Genomic DNA, 16,083 nt, shown 5'->3' with positions numbered 1-16,083 from the left:
AGCTGGCTGAGTTCTTGCACCTCCTCCACGAAGGCAAGAAATTCCCTCAAGTCTCTCTTCAACTCTGGACGCAGGTCCTCCTCCAGCAGTGTCCGTGTTAGCTCTGAGATGGTCTGTGTACCCTCTGGATGCCTAATGTTCAGGAACAAGTCCTCCTCAAAGGCCTTCCTTCTCAGCTCTTCTAGTGCTACGATGTATGATGTCATTTTTCTTTACTGAAAATTGTTCGAGTTGTGAAGCTTACCTCTCTCTCCAACGCTTTATATAGGCTTCACTTTCTCTCTGAAAGTTAATGTTCCTACAGTTTCTCGAGGTTAAGTTCTTGGTAACTGACCCTCCTCTTTACTCCCTTGGCCGGTGGTAAACGTTCTTATCTTGCATTAACTCTTCTATTTATTTCGCCTATCTCTGTTTCTTGCATCGTTTTCATTTTCTTTAAACTTAGACCTTCTCTAAGGGGGAGTACCTTGTACTTCAAGCTAAGTTTTTCACACCCCAGGCTTTTTGCTTATGACAAAAAGGGGGAGTAAACCCAGTTTTTGATGTGTAAGATGTGTTAGTGTGATTTATTTTTCTTTTGGAGAATTTAAGAGTTCCACCTTTATGACCATAGATGTGTCACTGGGCAAATACAAGGAATACATCTCACTTCTTCTGAAGTGATTCTAATTTGACTCTGATACCCAAGACTCTGATACCTTGTCCGTGACTCTGATTACTTATGCGCTCTGATTACTCTATTTTCATCTATGTCATAAGTTTTTCACTCTGAACTCTTATATCATTTAGCTCAGAATCTAGACTTTACTAATGTTTTCATCAAGTATTAGATTCAGGGGGAGCTAAGCTCAGAATCAAGCAGTGACTTGAATTCAGAATGAGCAAGATAAACTATTCACATCAGGATAAGTCTTATTCTATATCTCTAAACTCTGAGTGAATTTAGTTTAATGTTTAAGAATTGTTCATCAAAAATCTTAGTTTTGTCATCATCAAAAAGGGGGAGATTGTAAGATCAAGTTTTGATCTAGTAGTACAACTTTATGTTTTGATGATTACAAGTTAACCTTTTGATATGAACAATTGTGGTACTCTAACATGTTTTTCTGAGTGTGCTATTTACAGGCTCTGACCTCAACTCAATCTCACACAAATCAGAAGCACTGTGTTAAAGAGCGACCCAAGCAACGCTTTCGCATTCACCATGTTCAGTATGAACAGTGGAAAAGCTTCAGAAGTTCTGAAGTTATACAAACTCTGATGTGGACTCAGTCACTAGAAGTTCTGAAGATCCAGAAAGTCTGATAACCAAGAAACACTGAAGGCTCAGATATTCTGATGGTGTAGAAGACTCTGAAGATCCAGAAGCTGATTAGTGAAATTCTGATGTCCAGAAGCAAGATACTCTGAAGACCATGTACTTCCCTCTGAGTTCAGAATCAGAAGAAACAATGGTCAGAGGATCTGGGCTTTCCCTCTGACTCTGATCAACCGGCTTCACAAGTTCCAATATGAAGCATTCCCCTGATCAGAAGTCTCCTAGGTTTAAAGGTCAAGTCGCTATCCAAGTACAAAAGCAACTGTACCTTCCTGACGACCTACCTAACAGTCTCAGACATAGCAGAAGCTGGATTTTCCAGAACTGCCCTCCAACGGTAGCATTTTCCATGCAACGCTCAACCCTAATCCTTAGAGTATATAAAGAGGCTGAAGACTGAAAGAAGCGGCTAGAAGCATTTACATACACACAAGATAAATTCAAATTCTTCTAAGCTTTCTTTCATCTGAAATTCATTGAGTTTACTATTAGCTTTTTAGAAGCAAATCTCTTGTAAACAATTCTTTGATAAACAGTTTGTTTAGTTCCTTTAGGAGATCAAGGTTGATCGGATCCTAGAGAAGACTAAGAGAGTGAATCTTAGTGTGAGCTAAGTCAGTGTAATTGTTAGTCACTTGTAGGTTTCAAGTGCAGTTGTAACTCTTACCTGATTAGTGGATTGCCTTCATTCTAAGAAGGAAGAAATCACCTTAACGGGTGAACTGGAGTAGCTTGAGTGATTCATCAAGTGAACCAGGATAAAATCCTTGTGTGCTTTTCTATCTCTTATCTCTAGCACTTAAGTTCTCGAAAGATTTGTCAAAATCTTTAAGGTGGAAGCTTTATACTGAAAACGTTATTCAAACCCCCCCTTTCTACCGTTTTTCATACCTTCAGAGATGAATCCACCATGCTTCACATGCAATAATTTTGGTGATTCACAAATTGCCTGCCGAAGAAGTAAGCAACCTTTCAATCACCTGAAAAATAAAAAATAAATAGCATAAAAGGTGATATTCACATTTTTTATTTGAAATTGATAATCTGATTTTAGATTTAGTCAATATTTTTAATCTAATAAATAAGGTTATAGGTTCAAAGAATCAAAAAATTTGGTCATTGTTATTACAACTTAATTTTTAAATACAATAACGTGCACTTTTTTATATATGATGGGTTTTTGTTCAATATTTGGTTTTAAGATGAGTTTTAAAATGTTGAAACAAATATAAATAAAATATTCACAGCACTTTTTTATAAAATTAGTTTTAATATTTATAAAAAAAAAATATGTATTTCAAAGTTAAGAAAAAAAATTAAATGCAGATTTAGTAGTGTTTTAATTTAATCCTTGTGTTTTGTGAAAATGTCAAGCCCTTTCTTTCCCTTCTACAAACAACCTTCAGCCAAAAACATTATTTTAACAACTCTACTCCATAATTTATTCAAGGAATCAGAGTACCTCTGACTATTTAGGATCAACTTCATATTGAACTACCACGGCATATTCCTTATGCTGAATATGAGCAAAGACACTATTAACCAAGTAAACTACATTTTGACTATCTAGCTCAATTGCTTCTACATATAGACCATCTGCTTGGACATTTTTGGACCTCAAAAATTAGGGAAAAGTGTAATAGTGTACGTGATCATTTTGCTTTGTATTGTTTATAGAGCAATATAGATTATACCTATATAAGACTAAATAGACTTTATAAATGACATCAACAACAAAAAAAAATGAATTTGACCATTCTTTCAAACTTAACCAAAACCGAAAAATAGTATGAACTTTTGTGATTATCAATTAGCTCCTAAAAATGCTGCATATACTACATATCCTGAATTAGTTAATTAAATTTAACATGATAAAGATGACGCCTGATTAATGTGCATTGACTTGTTAGATCAAACATAATCAAAATTGCCACAGAATGTGTTAAAGAAGTAGCAAAGTAAGCATAAAAAATTTCTGATATTTGCTCAACAATGGTGCACAAAAGTTCTACTAATCATATTGAGTGAGTCAGCTTTGTTGAAAAATAGCTAGGAAGAGAAACAAAAAGAATATAAGAGTCCAAGAAATTCATTTACTTAATTCTCTCGAAATTGATGGCCACAGTGGGTGCATGTGTAGAAAGTAGTTTTCCCTTCATCTGTTGATCTCATATGAAATTAGAAAGATTCAACTACATATGTTGAAGTACTCATAGAGTTACAAATAAAATTGGCAAAACTATAACATAAAGTTCTCATTGTACCTCTGGTCACCTTTAATATGAAGCCTCTGAATCGATACATGTTTATTCACCCATAAAGATTCCTAAACAATAAAAACAATTCAGGCCAACCAAACAACAAATAAAGAAACACACGTATATATTAATCCAAATTAAAAAAACGAAGAAAACACCAATTTATATATCACTCATGAACGAAATAACATAACAATGAAGAGAGAAAATATCAGCATTGTAGTGGCAGCTTCTTGAAACACATGGTAGTCCTGCCCCACGAAGTAAGTCCAAACCTGAACCAACTCAAAACACAAAGTACAGAGAAATCAGATAGATTTGACTATTTTACAAAAGCAAGAGAATGAAAAGATTCAGAACGGAGGAACACCAATTTCAATGAAAATTAATTTCAAAATGTGAGGACTTGGAACTCTGATGGCAACAGTTAGATAAGAAGGGAACCTAAAGGCAAGCGCACTTACTTAAACCTAGCGGTGAAGGGATTCTTTATGATTCGACGGATGTAGGTCATAGGGAGGTACATCGGATGTTGGAACGAGGGTTGTGGTTGGTGCTCTAAAAAAATAATGCTGTAAAAAAAAATCTAATATTTCATTTTTAATCTAAATAATTATGATTATTTTAATAAAATTTTTGAAAATTTCAAAATTAAAAAAATAGTGATCCTGAAAATTGAAAAAATATATTTATTTGATATACAAATATTAATTTGCTCATTATACACACTTGAAAACCAATATAATATTAATCACACAATAAAGAAAAAGAAATCAAATGTAATAATGTTGTAAATAAAATATCTAATATTTCATTTTCAAACTAAATAATTATGATTATTTTTAATAAATATTTCGAGAATTTCAAAAAAAAAAATCGTGATCCGGAAAATTGAAAAAATATTTATTTGATATACAAATATTCATTTGCTCTTTATACGCACTTGAAAATCAATATAATATTAATCACACAATAAAGTAAAATAAATAAAATGTATTTTAGAAAATTAAAACAAATTTATATTATTTTGTTAAAATATAAGTAAAAAAACGTGTGATCAATTCATTAAATTATAATTTTCTGCCTGATTTAATTATGTTTAAGAATTAATGTGTTCTTGGTTTTTTTGTTTTGGAAGGAATTTGGATGAAATGGGGGTGCCACGTGGCAAAAAAAATTGATATCGTGGTCAATCTATAAAAACATTGTCTTAAATTATGTGTACACAATTTATAGCATCATAATAAAATTAAATTAAAAACTCATGGTCAATTTAAAAGATTTTATCTTAAATTACTATAATTAAAGAGATGATATGTTTATTTTGATAAAAAATCATGATTAAAAACTCATGATCAATTTAAAAGATTTTCTCTTAAATTACTATAATTAAAGAGATGAAAAATTTATTTTAATACAAAATCATGATTAAAAACTCATGATCAATTTAAAAGATTTTATCTTAAATTACTATAATTAAAGAGATGAAGAGTTTATTTTGATACAAAATCATGTTCATTTATTATCTATATAAAGAAATTTTCTTTTAGTATAATGAGATCATTGCTCAAAATATGTTTATTTATTGACTATGTGATTTTATTATATTTCCAAAAAATTATTGTTAATAATTTCTTTTTTTTTAATTTCTTAAAATTAATATTTCAAAACGATGTGGGGGTGCCACGTGGCAAAACCTTCTAGAAAAAAACCTTCCTTTAATATATTATATAGATTCAACTTATTTGGTTTCTAAATGTTTTATCACAGTTGATAGACATGAGACTAATCCCTCGAGACTCTACGATCACGCTAAGTGGATAAGTATCTCACAAAAGAAATATACAACTAAGGGGCATTATTATTTATGCTTTCTCGAGTAAATTTTACTACCATATCATAGATAAAAAATATATTTAAATATTTCTTTTTTGATAATTCACATATATGTTATAGTTCATATTAAATACCCTTTAGAAGCATTTTTTAATTTTGAAACTATTTTATCTAAATATTTATTAAAAAATTATTTCATTTAAAAAATTTAATTTTTAATATTTTTCAATGGAAAATTAAGAAAATCTTAGTTTTTTAAAGTCAATTTTAAGTTGATTCATGTTGTTATTTAATGTAATTAGTTGAATAGTTTTTTAATATACATTTTTTTTCAATTATTTTGTAATATATTTTCTACTAAGAAAAAATATTATTTCCGAATGTGTTTTAATACAAAGGAATGAGAGTTTTATGGTTTCATACATTTAATGTAATACTCAAATTTCCTTTACATATAAATAAATAAAAATTATTTTAAAACTATTTTTTCCAAATTATTTGTTAATAAAAATTATTTTATTATTGACTTTAATTTTTAATATTTTTGAAATTTAATATTCAAGTAAATGTTTAATTAGTTTATGGATTTTTTTATTTAATGTAAGTAGTTGAATAGTTTTTTAGGAATACAAATTTTCAGTTTTTTATTTTATTGATTAATATATTTATTTCAAAGAAAATTATAATGGTTTATTACAATGCTTTTAATATAATGCAACATTTGAGTTTTGCTTATGTATTTAATGCTAAAACTCAAGTGTGCTTTACATATATATATATAGAAGATTGTAAGTGATATACAGAAACAATTGGTAACTGAATTCATAGTAGCCAAAAAATATTGGACCAAATCTGTTTATCAATTTGTCATTCAGACAGGATTTTTATTTTCTATTTCCCATGAAAGTGGGCAATATTTACAAGTTACAAGCAAATGCCTATTGTACAAAATTGTGTCTACTAATTGTGTCTCCTGCAGTGTGTGATTTAGAGCCCATTCAAGTGAGCAGTTGTCTGTTGGAAGACATCTTCACTACAAGGAATTGTGAGGCCACCCGTGGGATGATCATATCCAAACTCATCCTCAGCTTGACTCAGCAAGTCTTGAAATGAAGGTTGGTTCAAGTATGATATAGGGATCACAAACCGCTTTTGTTTTTCACCAACATACACCGCAAGATAGCCCTTTGGCACTTTAACAGATTTTGAAGCTGCTTGGCTAGGAGTGAATGATGCTCGTCGAATAGCAGGTAAACGGAAACCCATTTTTGTTCTTGTTTGAAGGAAGGAGAACAAAGTAAAGATTTGAGATATAAGTTTTATCTAAATACTTGAGGATGCCAATGACTTGTGTTGTCTGTGAAGGCAAGATGAAGTGTATTTATAGTTTTGAGGTTCTTTGGAAACCCAATTCCAAGATAAATTATTGCTGAAGGATGCTTAGTATTAGGACCAATGGTATATCTGGTGGTATGTGTCATAGTGTACCCCACCTTGTTAAACAATGACCAATATAGAAGCATGAACTTGCATCTATATGACACGTAAATCAAGTCCAACCTAATGTTAGTTCATGCATTAACTGGTATTCCATATTTTTGCTAACATGCTCTAGACATGTTTTCTTCTTTGTGATAACACAGCTAGAAAATGGATAGCTATAGAACATAGACCATTGCTGAAGCTTGTGGATATACAGTGCATTACTTCTATTATGGGGAGGGAACCACTGATCTCCACATAACTCCTTTACAATAGACAAAACATTTTACTGTTTTTGTGATCACAGAAGTGGTTGGCTATTCTTCTGGGACCATCATGGCTTCCAAGTGCAATTAATAGTAATATTAGGTAGGGACATAGGATGTTGTTCAAAATGTGATCTTCCCTGGCCTCCAATTCCATTAGTATCTATCAGTTAGATTTGATGGCTTATATATCAGATTCCGAGAACAGGTAGTTTATCAATTTGAAGAACCCATGTGATATGTTCTGACTTGTTTAGAACAAGGTCATTACACCAGCTATGCAAGTATTAGCCCATTGGCTGAAAAGTCTCTTTCTGAAGGGGCAGATAAGTTGGTCTGAGTTCTCAAATATCAAGTAATCCTTCACAAAACCATGAAGACATTAGCATGTGACATCTTCTTGGCCCTTGCCTCCCACTAGACTCCATTAAACAACACTCTTCCAACCATTTAATTCTGCAGAGAGTTGCTTCCACATAGACTTGTATATCTATCTATATATACTCACTCATCTTGGCATTCTCAAGCAATACAAGTCACTCACAAAATACAAATTCAAATATTTCTTTCACACACAAGCTACTGCTTTAGTTGTATTGCTCTTCGTGTGTCACTCATAACAATGGGCTTCCTCTTACCTGGTATTAGAAGGGTAGCTTCCAAGGCTGTTGGAGTCCCAAAAGGCTATCTTGCAGTCTATGTTGCAGAGAAAATGAAACGGTTTGTGATCCCCATTTCATACCTGAATCAACCTTCATTTCAAGAACTATTAAGCCAAGCTGAAGAAAAATACGGATATGATCATCCAATGGGTGGTCTCACAATTCCTTGCAAAGAAGATGCTTTCTTAGGCCTCACTTCACGCTTAAATTGAAAGATAGATCATACCTAAGGAGACTGACATAGATTAGCTGAGGCCAACTTTACAGAAGGCACATTCATTTTTCTTTTTATCTTTCTTTCGTAAATGGAAAATGCCATTGAACTGATGTAGTTATAAACAGAGATGTGACTTTTGGTCAAATTTCAATGAATTTATATTACATCTTATATTTTCCTATTAATTATATATATAGACAGTCAAAGCTTCCATACTATTTTCTATGTTTCTCCCCTTTTGCTCCTCTACTGCTACTGTTGAATGATTATTATATAATCACACAGGTTAAGGGAAAATGAAAAATTATAATGATTTCACATTTTCACTGAATGACTCCTATTAGTTCTTTCAGATGAAAAAGTCATAATGATAATATTGATTCCTTGATTTCTCTCATCTTCCTCCATTTCTTCTTTAACAGTTCTCATTACTGGACTTATTCCAATGGAGGCCGAATTTACTGATCAATTGTACAGTATGCATACCTCCAGTTTTATTAATTCCTATATGTGGAGCATTTTTATAAACACCTTTTAAGCAGGTCCAAGGTTAAGAGTAAAAACATAAAGAATCAATTATCTCTAGAGCATTTTTCTAAACACCTTGTAAACATCTCCAAGATCCACCCAGATCAAACAAAATTTCAAATCATTCACCCAATTAAAAGAAAAACTCCTTATTCCTGGCAAAGACTTCATGATGAACCAGTGAATTTCTTTGATCAAAAATGAATTTTTATTGTTCAAAACAGTTACCTCTGGTCATGGCAGAATCCACCTCACATGCTGTATATCCAGTGTTCTTCTCAACAACAATCAGAGGTTTGTTGATTCTTGATAGCACAGATTAATGCTGAGACATGTTTTCTTCATTTTGATACACAAATTAATGCTGATATTGAGCTGGTAAGTGACATCTGGCTGACATATTGTAAGGAAATGGATAATTTAGATCATATATCATGCTAGATATATCTGTTTTGTTCTCATATATCTGTTTGAGAGGATAGAACCCTCACCTCTAATATCTTTTGAGGTAGAGTTAACCCGAATTTTAAGATTATAGAAGAACCTAGTAACAATTGGACAAATGTGTTTTATGTACTTCCACGTATGGCTCAAGGACACAATGGAATACAGTAGGGAAACGGTGATGATGACCATTATCAAGTTTGGTTTATATCTGCAAAATAATTAATTCCCTTAATCCTATTAAAAGCATATAGCCTGGTATATATCCTCTGAAATTTGATAATCATACTTCTTTATATATTGGAATTTGTTGAGACTTGGAAAAATCTGAAAGATTTCTAGCAATTGCTTGTATTCTCATTCATGTCAGTAGATGTCATTTTTTTACTTCTGTAGAAATGATACACGGAAGAAAAAATGGAAAATCTTCATAATAGAAGAAAAATGTATTCTGTACAAATTTGCCTCAATTAATCTATCTCCCTCTCTGTTGGCATGATTTACAGCTCATTCAACTGAGAGATGAGGTTTAAGAACTCATCCTCCCTGCATAGAATTGTGAGACCACCTGTTGGATGATCATATCCAAATTCTTCTTCTGCTTGATGCAGTAACTCTTGAAAAGAAGGTTGGTTCAAGTATGATACTGGAATCACAAACCGCCTCATTTCATCTCCAACATAGACTGCAAGATGGCTTTTTGGAACCTCTAATCCCTTGGACGATGCTTGAGTTTTAGAAAATGATGCTCTTCTAAGAAACTTGTGGAAACCCATTGTTTTTTTATTTCTCTACACAGAAAACAGTATACTGATGTCAGAGGACTAGTATGAGAAAGGAATATTTGAATTCTGATAACTCAAGAATCAAGATGCTGATGACTTGTGTTGCTTGAGAAGTAGTGTATATATAGTTGCTAAGGGCCTCTGCCAACTAATTACTCAATCTATAGATTTTGAAGGGAAATGATGTGGTCCAATGAAGGACAAGGATCACATGCTATTGTCTTAGAGGTCTCTTTCAAGGATTAGGAAGTTAAGTGGGAGTGCCTACCTCACCTTATGAGATAATGGCCAACAGATTGCCCACTTGAAATTAAATACAATGGACAAGTGAAACCTATTGTTTGTTCATACAGTTTGTATAATTAATCTAATGGTAGACATGCTTTAGACATATCACATGTTTCTTTAGATGGACATGCTACTAATATATATCTACTAACTAATATCAAAGTGATAGTGTGCAACTAGTACAGCTTGAGCAGGACCTGATTGATGGTCCTGAAACAGCGCTTGGAGATAAGAAGATAACCAATATTGAACACATGATCATGAGCTACTATGAACCACATTTTTGTGTACGACAAATTCCAAGCAACAACACCTCGTGAAAAAATGCACACATGAACTCTTGGTCCCTTGCCTTGCTAATTATTAAGTATCAGCATGTTCCCATTAGACAGTCTCTGGCATACGAACATCTGATTTATTTAAGGTGAGGTACTCTGCTGGCTCTTGGTCTATTAAGTGGTACTTGTATTTTCCATTTCAGTATGCTACTTTGGTACTTGAGAAAGTCCTCTAAGACAATACCATGTGACCCTTTATATGTACTTGAGAAAGTCCTCTAAGACAATACCATGTGACCCTTTATATGACCTTCACTCCCAGCTGGTCATATGGCCCATATCTTGATACCAGAGTCCACCAATAGTTCAAGTTGCCAATGGTTTCTTCACATATTTGATCTATATATATTCATGTCTGTGACTTCCTGTGAGCATTTAGAACCAACACAAGCAAAAAAACATTCAACTTTCAAACACTTGGTTCTTATTTATAAGTCTTCTTTAGACCATTCTCCTCTCTAATTTTAAAATATACAACAATGGGTTTTCGTTTAACCGGTATCAAAAAGGCACTATTTACTTCAAACAGAGCATCTTCAAAAGCTTTGGACGTGCCAAAGGGCTATCTTGCAGTGTATGTTGGAGAAAAACAGAAGCGGTGTGATCCCTATATCATACTTAAACCAACCTTCATTTCAAGACTTGCTGAGTCAGAGGAATAGTTTGGATATGATCATCCAATGGGTGGTCTCATGATTCCTTGCAGGGAAGATGTATTCGAACATATGACTTCTCACCTTAATAGGTTATAAGTCTGAAATTTCACACTGCAGGAGATTGACACAGATTAGTAGTGACAGTTTTGTACTTTAGAAATCTTCTCAATTTGTAAAGATCCCCTTTCTCTTGAAATGTTTAAAAAAGACTAATCAGAATGGTAAGTCTATACAACAATGGGTTTTCGTTTAACCGGTATCAAAAAGGCACTATTTACTTCAAACAGAGCATCTTCAAAAGCTTTGGACGTGCCAAAGGGCTATCTTGCAGTGTATGTTGGAGAAAAACAGAAGCGGTGTGATCCCTATATCATACTTAAACCAACCTTCATTTCAAGACTTGCTGAGTCAGAGGAATAGTTTGGATATGATCATCCAATGGGTGGTCTCATGATTCCTTGCAGGGAAGATGTATTCGAACATATGACTTCTCACCTTAATAGGTTATAAGTCTGAAATTTCACACTGCAGGAGATTGACACAGATTAGTAGTGACAGTTTTGTACTTTAGAAATCTTCTCAATTTGTAAAGATCCCCTTTCTCTTGAAATGTTTAAAAAAGACTAATCAGAATGGTAAGTCTATAGAGTTTATGTTTTTGTTGTATTGACAATGAATTAAACTACTCAAGGAGATCTTTATAATGTTCAGTTCTCGCTGAACACCGGAATAGACTTGTGTTCCCATAAGTTTCAAACTTTCTTTAATTATTAGCCTATAGTTATTTAGCCAATCTCTTAAAGATTGCCTTATATCTCAGTGCATTACTTTAATTACAGGGAGGGAGTGACTGATCTACACATTGTCTCTTTACAGTGGATAACTTTTTTTTTACTGTTTTAGTGAGTAGTGAAGTGGTTGGCTCAATTCTGGGTCCAAGTTGCAAGTAACAGTAGTTAGTACATAGGATATTTTCACAAAATGTGGTCTTCCCTCGACTCCAATTCCATTAGTTGGTATCAGGTGGATTTCATGGTAGACCTGATTTCAAGAGCTGGTAGAAGCATGTGATATGTTTTGCATTGTTTGAAAGAAGACCATTACATTATATCAGCTATGCAATTATTATTAGCCCCTTGGCTGTAAAGTCTCTTTCTGAAGGTCCAAATAAGTTGGCATGAGGCTCAAATCTCAAGTAATCCTGATAAAAACCATGAAGACAATAGCATGTGACATCTTATTGGCCCTAACTCCCACTAGGCCCCGTTAAACAACAGCCCTCATCCAACCATTCAATTCAGCAACAACACAAAAATCTAATCTGTGGATTTTTCACTTTTACCAATGAGCTTGTAAGGATAAAAAATCTGTAGACTGTAGTTGGCCTGAAGCATAATTGAACTTTCAAAATTTTATTTATTGCTTGGCTAAATCTTCAGAAGAGAAATAAGAAAATCTACTGGTGGAGATAAACCACACGTCACAGGAATGAGATATTTCTTTAGCTATAGATTTCATCCATTGAAATTCATGGAAATTATTAAACCTTGATTTTAAGTCCATTGTCACCTGTGTTGGAAGTTGACTGGGGCGGCATCTTATGTATGATTGGGACCAATAATTATAATTTTACAGACCTCTGCATGAAATTTAAAAGTTTTTAATCCCTTACCCTATAAACTGATGCTGAAGTTGTGAATCACTTATAGTAATTCGTTTCTGCTTGGGAATCAAGTGTGACTAACAACTTTTTTTTGAACAGAAAGAAGCTTTACTACTAATGCACAGGGTCCTAATTTAAGGAAGAAGTGAATATTGTAATTGATATGCAGAAACAATTGGTATCTGAATTCATTGTAATTAAACCAAAAAATAGAGGACCAAATCTGTTTATCAATTTGTCATTCTAATAGTAATGTTTTTTCCATTTCCCATGAAAATGGGTAATATTTACAAGTTATAAGAAAATGACTATTGTACAAAATCGTCTCTACTAATCACTATGTCAGTTTCCCTTAGTGTGAGATTTAGAGCCCATTCAAGTGAGTAGTTATCTGTTGGAAGACATCTTCGCTGCAAGGAATTGTGAGGCCACCCATGGGATGATCATATCCAAACTCGTCCTCAGCTTGACTCAGCAATTCTTGAAATGAAGGTTGGTTCAAGTATGATACAGGGATTACAAACCTCTTCTGTTCTTCTCCAACATACACTGCAAGATAGCCCTTCGAAACTTTAACAGATTTTGAAGCTGCTTGGCTAGAAGTGAATGATGCTCGTCGAATAGCAAGTAAACGAAAACCCATTTTTGTTCTTGTTTGAAGGAACGAGAAGGAAGAAAAGATTTGAAACACAAGTTTTTTCTTTCTTTCTAAATACTTGAGGATGTCAATGACTATTGTTGGCTGTGAAGTATGGATAGTACATAAGTGTATTTATAGTTTTGAGAGGTTCTTTGGAAACCCAATTCCAATAGAAATTATTGTTGAAGTGTACACCACCTTGTTAAACAATGGCCAACATAGAGCATCCACTTGCATCCATACAGCACGTAAATCAAGTGCAACCTAATGTTTGTTCATGCATTAACTGGTGCTCCATATTTTTTTCTAACATGCTCTAGACATGTTTCTTGGTTGTGATAACACAGTTTGTGGATATACATTGCATTACTTTTATTATTTGGGAGGGAGAAACTGTTCTACACATAACTCCTTCACAAAAGTTTTTTTTTTCCTTAACTATTTTAGTGATCAGTGAAGTGGTTGGAAATTCTGGGACCCTCATGGCTTCCTAGTGCAATTAATAGTAATATTAGGTAGGGACAGAGGATGTTATTCAAAATGTGGTCTTCCCTGGCCTCCAATTCCATTAGTAGCTATCAGTTAGAGTTGATGGTTTATATATCAGAGAACACAATTTATCAATATGAAGAAACCATGTGATATGTTTTGACTTGTTTAGAACAAGGCCATTACATCAGCTATGAAATTATTAGCCCCTTGGATGTAAAGTCTCTTTCTGAAGGGCCAGATATCTTCTGAAGGGCCAGATAAGTTGGTATGAGTTCTCTAATCCCAAATACTCCTTGATAAACACCATGAAGACAATAGCATGTGACATCTCATTGGCCTTTGCCTCCCACTCCCACTAGACCCCATTATTCAATTCAGCACAGAATTTCCACATAGACTTGTATATCTATCTATATATACTCATCTTGGCATTCTAAAGCAATATAAGCCACTCACAAAATAAGAAATCAAATATTACACACAAGCTTCTATCCTTGTTGTATTGTTTTTGCTGTGTTGCAACTCAAAAGTCATAACAATGGGTTTCCGCTTACCTGGTATTAGAAGGTTATCATTTTCTGCAACCGAAGCAGCTTCCGAGGCTGTTGGAGTCCCTAAAGGCTATCTTGCAGTCTATGTTGGAGAGAAGATGAAGCGGTTCGTGATCCCGATTTCATACTTGAATCAACCTTCATTTCAAGAATTACTAAGCCAAGCTGAAGACAAATATGGATATGATCATCCAATGGGTGGTCTCACAATTCCTTGCAAGGAAGATGCTTTCTTAGACCTCACTTCTCGCTTGAATTGAATGTTAGATCATACTGAAGGATACTTACATAGATTAGCTGAGACTAATTGTACAGCAGGCACTTTCAATTTTCTTTACATCATTCTTTTGTAAGTGGAAAAATCCATTGAACTGAGATATTTATGAACAGATATATTAAACTTTCTTGTCTAATTTCAATGGATTTCTATATACATCTTATTTTTTCTGAAAAATTTAGATATGATGTTGGAAATTTAATACTATTGTTCTTTATCACAAAATTTCTATAAGGATTAAAAAGTCTGAAACTATGCAAGACTTAGGATAATATGGTAGCCTTTGCCTGATGCCTCTTAATTTTGGAATTAAAAAAAATTAAGTGGAGCATGTGCAAGAAAGTGCCAGTCCTTCAACCAAAAACCAGTCATATAAATTCATTGAAATTTGGGAAAAAATCTTATCTGTGTGTTGAGTGTATTTTCCACTTTGGCCTCTGAGCTTGTTAGGGTGAGAAAATGTGTATTTGCCTTCAGCATAAAAATCTGATTACTACAAAAAATTGTCATTTTAGTGGCATTACCTTTGTAGTGTCACGTAAAACCGCCAGAAAATGTTTTTGTTTCTGGCAATTATAATTGCATCTCTCTCTCTCTTTTACATGTTTGAGCTTCTCTCTCTGTTTCACTCCTAAATTGAACCACTCGCTTATCCTCTATATCATGCTCCTTGCTTATCCTCTTTCATCTTCAGGCTCAAATTAGGGTTCGTGAATTTGGGCAATTTGCAATTTCCGTTTGGATCTTCAAATGCACATCATTTCTAGAAAGCTCAGTCTGGTAAGTGAGCCTCCAAAAGTCTTGTTCTTGTTCAATTTGATTTGAATGTTCATTTTCCAATCTTGAAATCATTTTATTTTCTTTCATCTATTTTGTTCTCTATAAATTTTTATTTTGAATTTTTAGTCTGCAAACTAGTTCTATAATGTTTCTGCATTTTAGTACAGTGCTGTTCTATTTGATTGTGTTGATATTTTTGCATTCATTAAAAGCCTATTACCTGTTAGCATAATATATATATCAACTGAAATTCGATAATGATACTTCTTTATCAAACTAATTGAGACTTGGAAAGTGTTAAAACAATTTCATGTATTCTCATTCAGGTAAAATTTGTTTACTTCCATAAGGAATGATACATGGAAGAAACAAAATGAAAAATCTTCATAATAGAATAAAATGTATTCTGTACAAATTTGCCTCAACTAATCTATCTCACTCTCTGCTGGCATGATTTAGAGCTCATTCATTCATCTGTGCCATGAGGTTTAGGAACTCATCCTCCCTGCATGGAATTGTAAGACCGCCTGTTGGATGGTCATATCCAAACTCTTCTTCTGCTTGATGTAGTAACTCTTGAAATGAAGGTTGGTTCAAGTGTG

At 33.3% G+C, this 16,083-nt stretch overlaps 3 protein-coding genes across 3 annotated transcripts; 2 read left to right on the top strand and 1 right to left on the bottom strand.

Moving 5' to 3' along the window:
* Positions 1 to 7,098: 7,098 nt before the first annotated feature.
* On the top strand, positions 7,099 to 8,210 carry LOC130747574 (auxin-induced protein 15A-like). Its single transcript, XM_057600545.1, has one exon. It carries the CDS (start codon positions 7,783 to 7,785, stop codon positions 8,032 to 8,034), a length of 252 nt encoding a protein of 83 aa, XP_057456528.1. The 5' UTR covers positions 7,099 to 7,782; the 3' UTR covers positions 8,035 to 8,210.
* A 4,644-nt stretch (positions 8,211 to 12,854) lies between these two features.
* LOC130747568 (auxin-induced protein 6B-like) lies at positions 12,855 to 13,673 on the bottom strand. The gene has a single exon (XM_057600540.1). It carries the CDS (start codon positions 13,382 to 13,384, stop codon positions 13,106 to 13,108), a length of 279 nt encoding a protein of 92 aa, XP_057456523.1. The 5' UTR covers positions 13,385 to 13,673; the 3' UTR covers positions 12,855 to 13,105.
* Positions 13,674 to 13,986: 313 nt separating this feature from the next.
* Positions 13,987 to 14,837, top strand: LOC130747572 (auxin-induced protein X10A-like). Its single transcript, XM_057600542.1, has one exon. The coding sequence runs from the start codon at positions 14,412 to 14,414 to the stop codon at positions 14,682 to 14,684; it is 273 nt and encodes a 90-aa protein (XP_057456525.1). The 5' UTR covers positions 13,987 to 14,411; the 3' UTR covers positions 14,685 to 14,837.
* Positions 14,838 to 16,083: the final 1,246 nt, after the last annotated feature.

Source organism: Lotus japonicus, chromosome 3 (assembly GCF_012489685.1).
Source record: "Lotus japonicus ecotype B-129 chromosome 3, LjGifu_v1.2".
In the NCBI taxonomy this organism is placed as follows: domain Eukaryota; kingdom Viridiplantae; phylum Streptophyta; class Magnoliopsida; order Fabales; family Fabaceae; genus Lotus; species Lotus japonicus.
This window is presented reverse-complemented; position numbering and strand designations above follow the sequence as displayed.

Coding starts and splice junctions, on each gene's coding strand:
- LOC130747568 (XM_057600540.1), bottom strand. CDS start 13,384: ATGGGTTTTCGTTTACTTGCTATTCGACGAGCATCATTCACTTCTAGC.
- LOC130747574 (XM_057600545.1), top strand. CDS start 7,783: ATGGGCTTCCTCTTACCTGGTATTAGAAGGGTAGCTTCCAAGGCTGTT.
- LOC130747572 (XM_057600542.1), top strand. CDS start 14,412: ATGGGTTTCCGCTTACCTGGTATTAGAAGGTTATCATTTTCTGCAACC.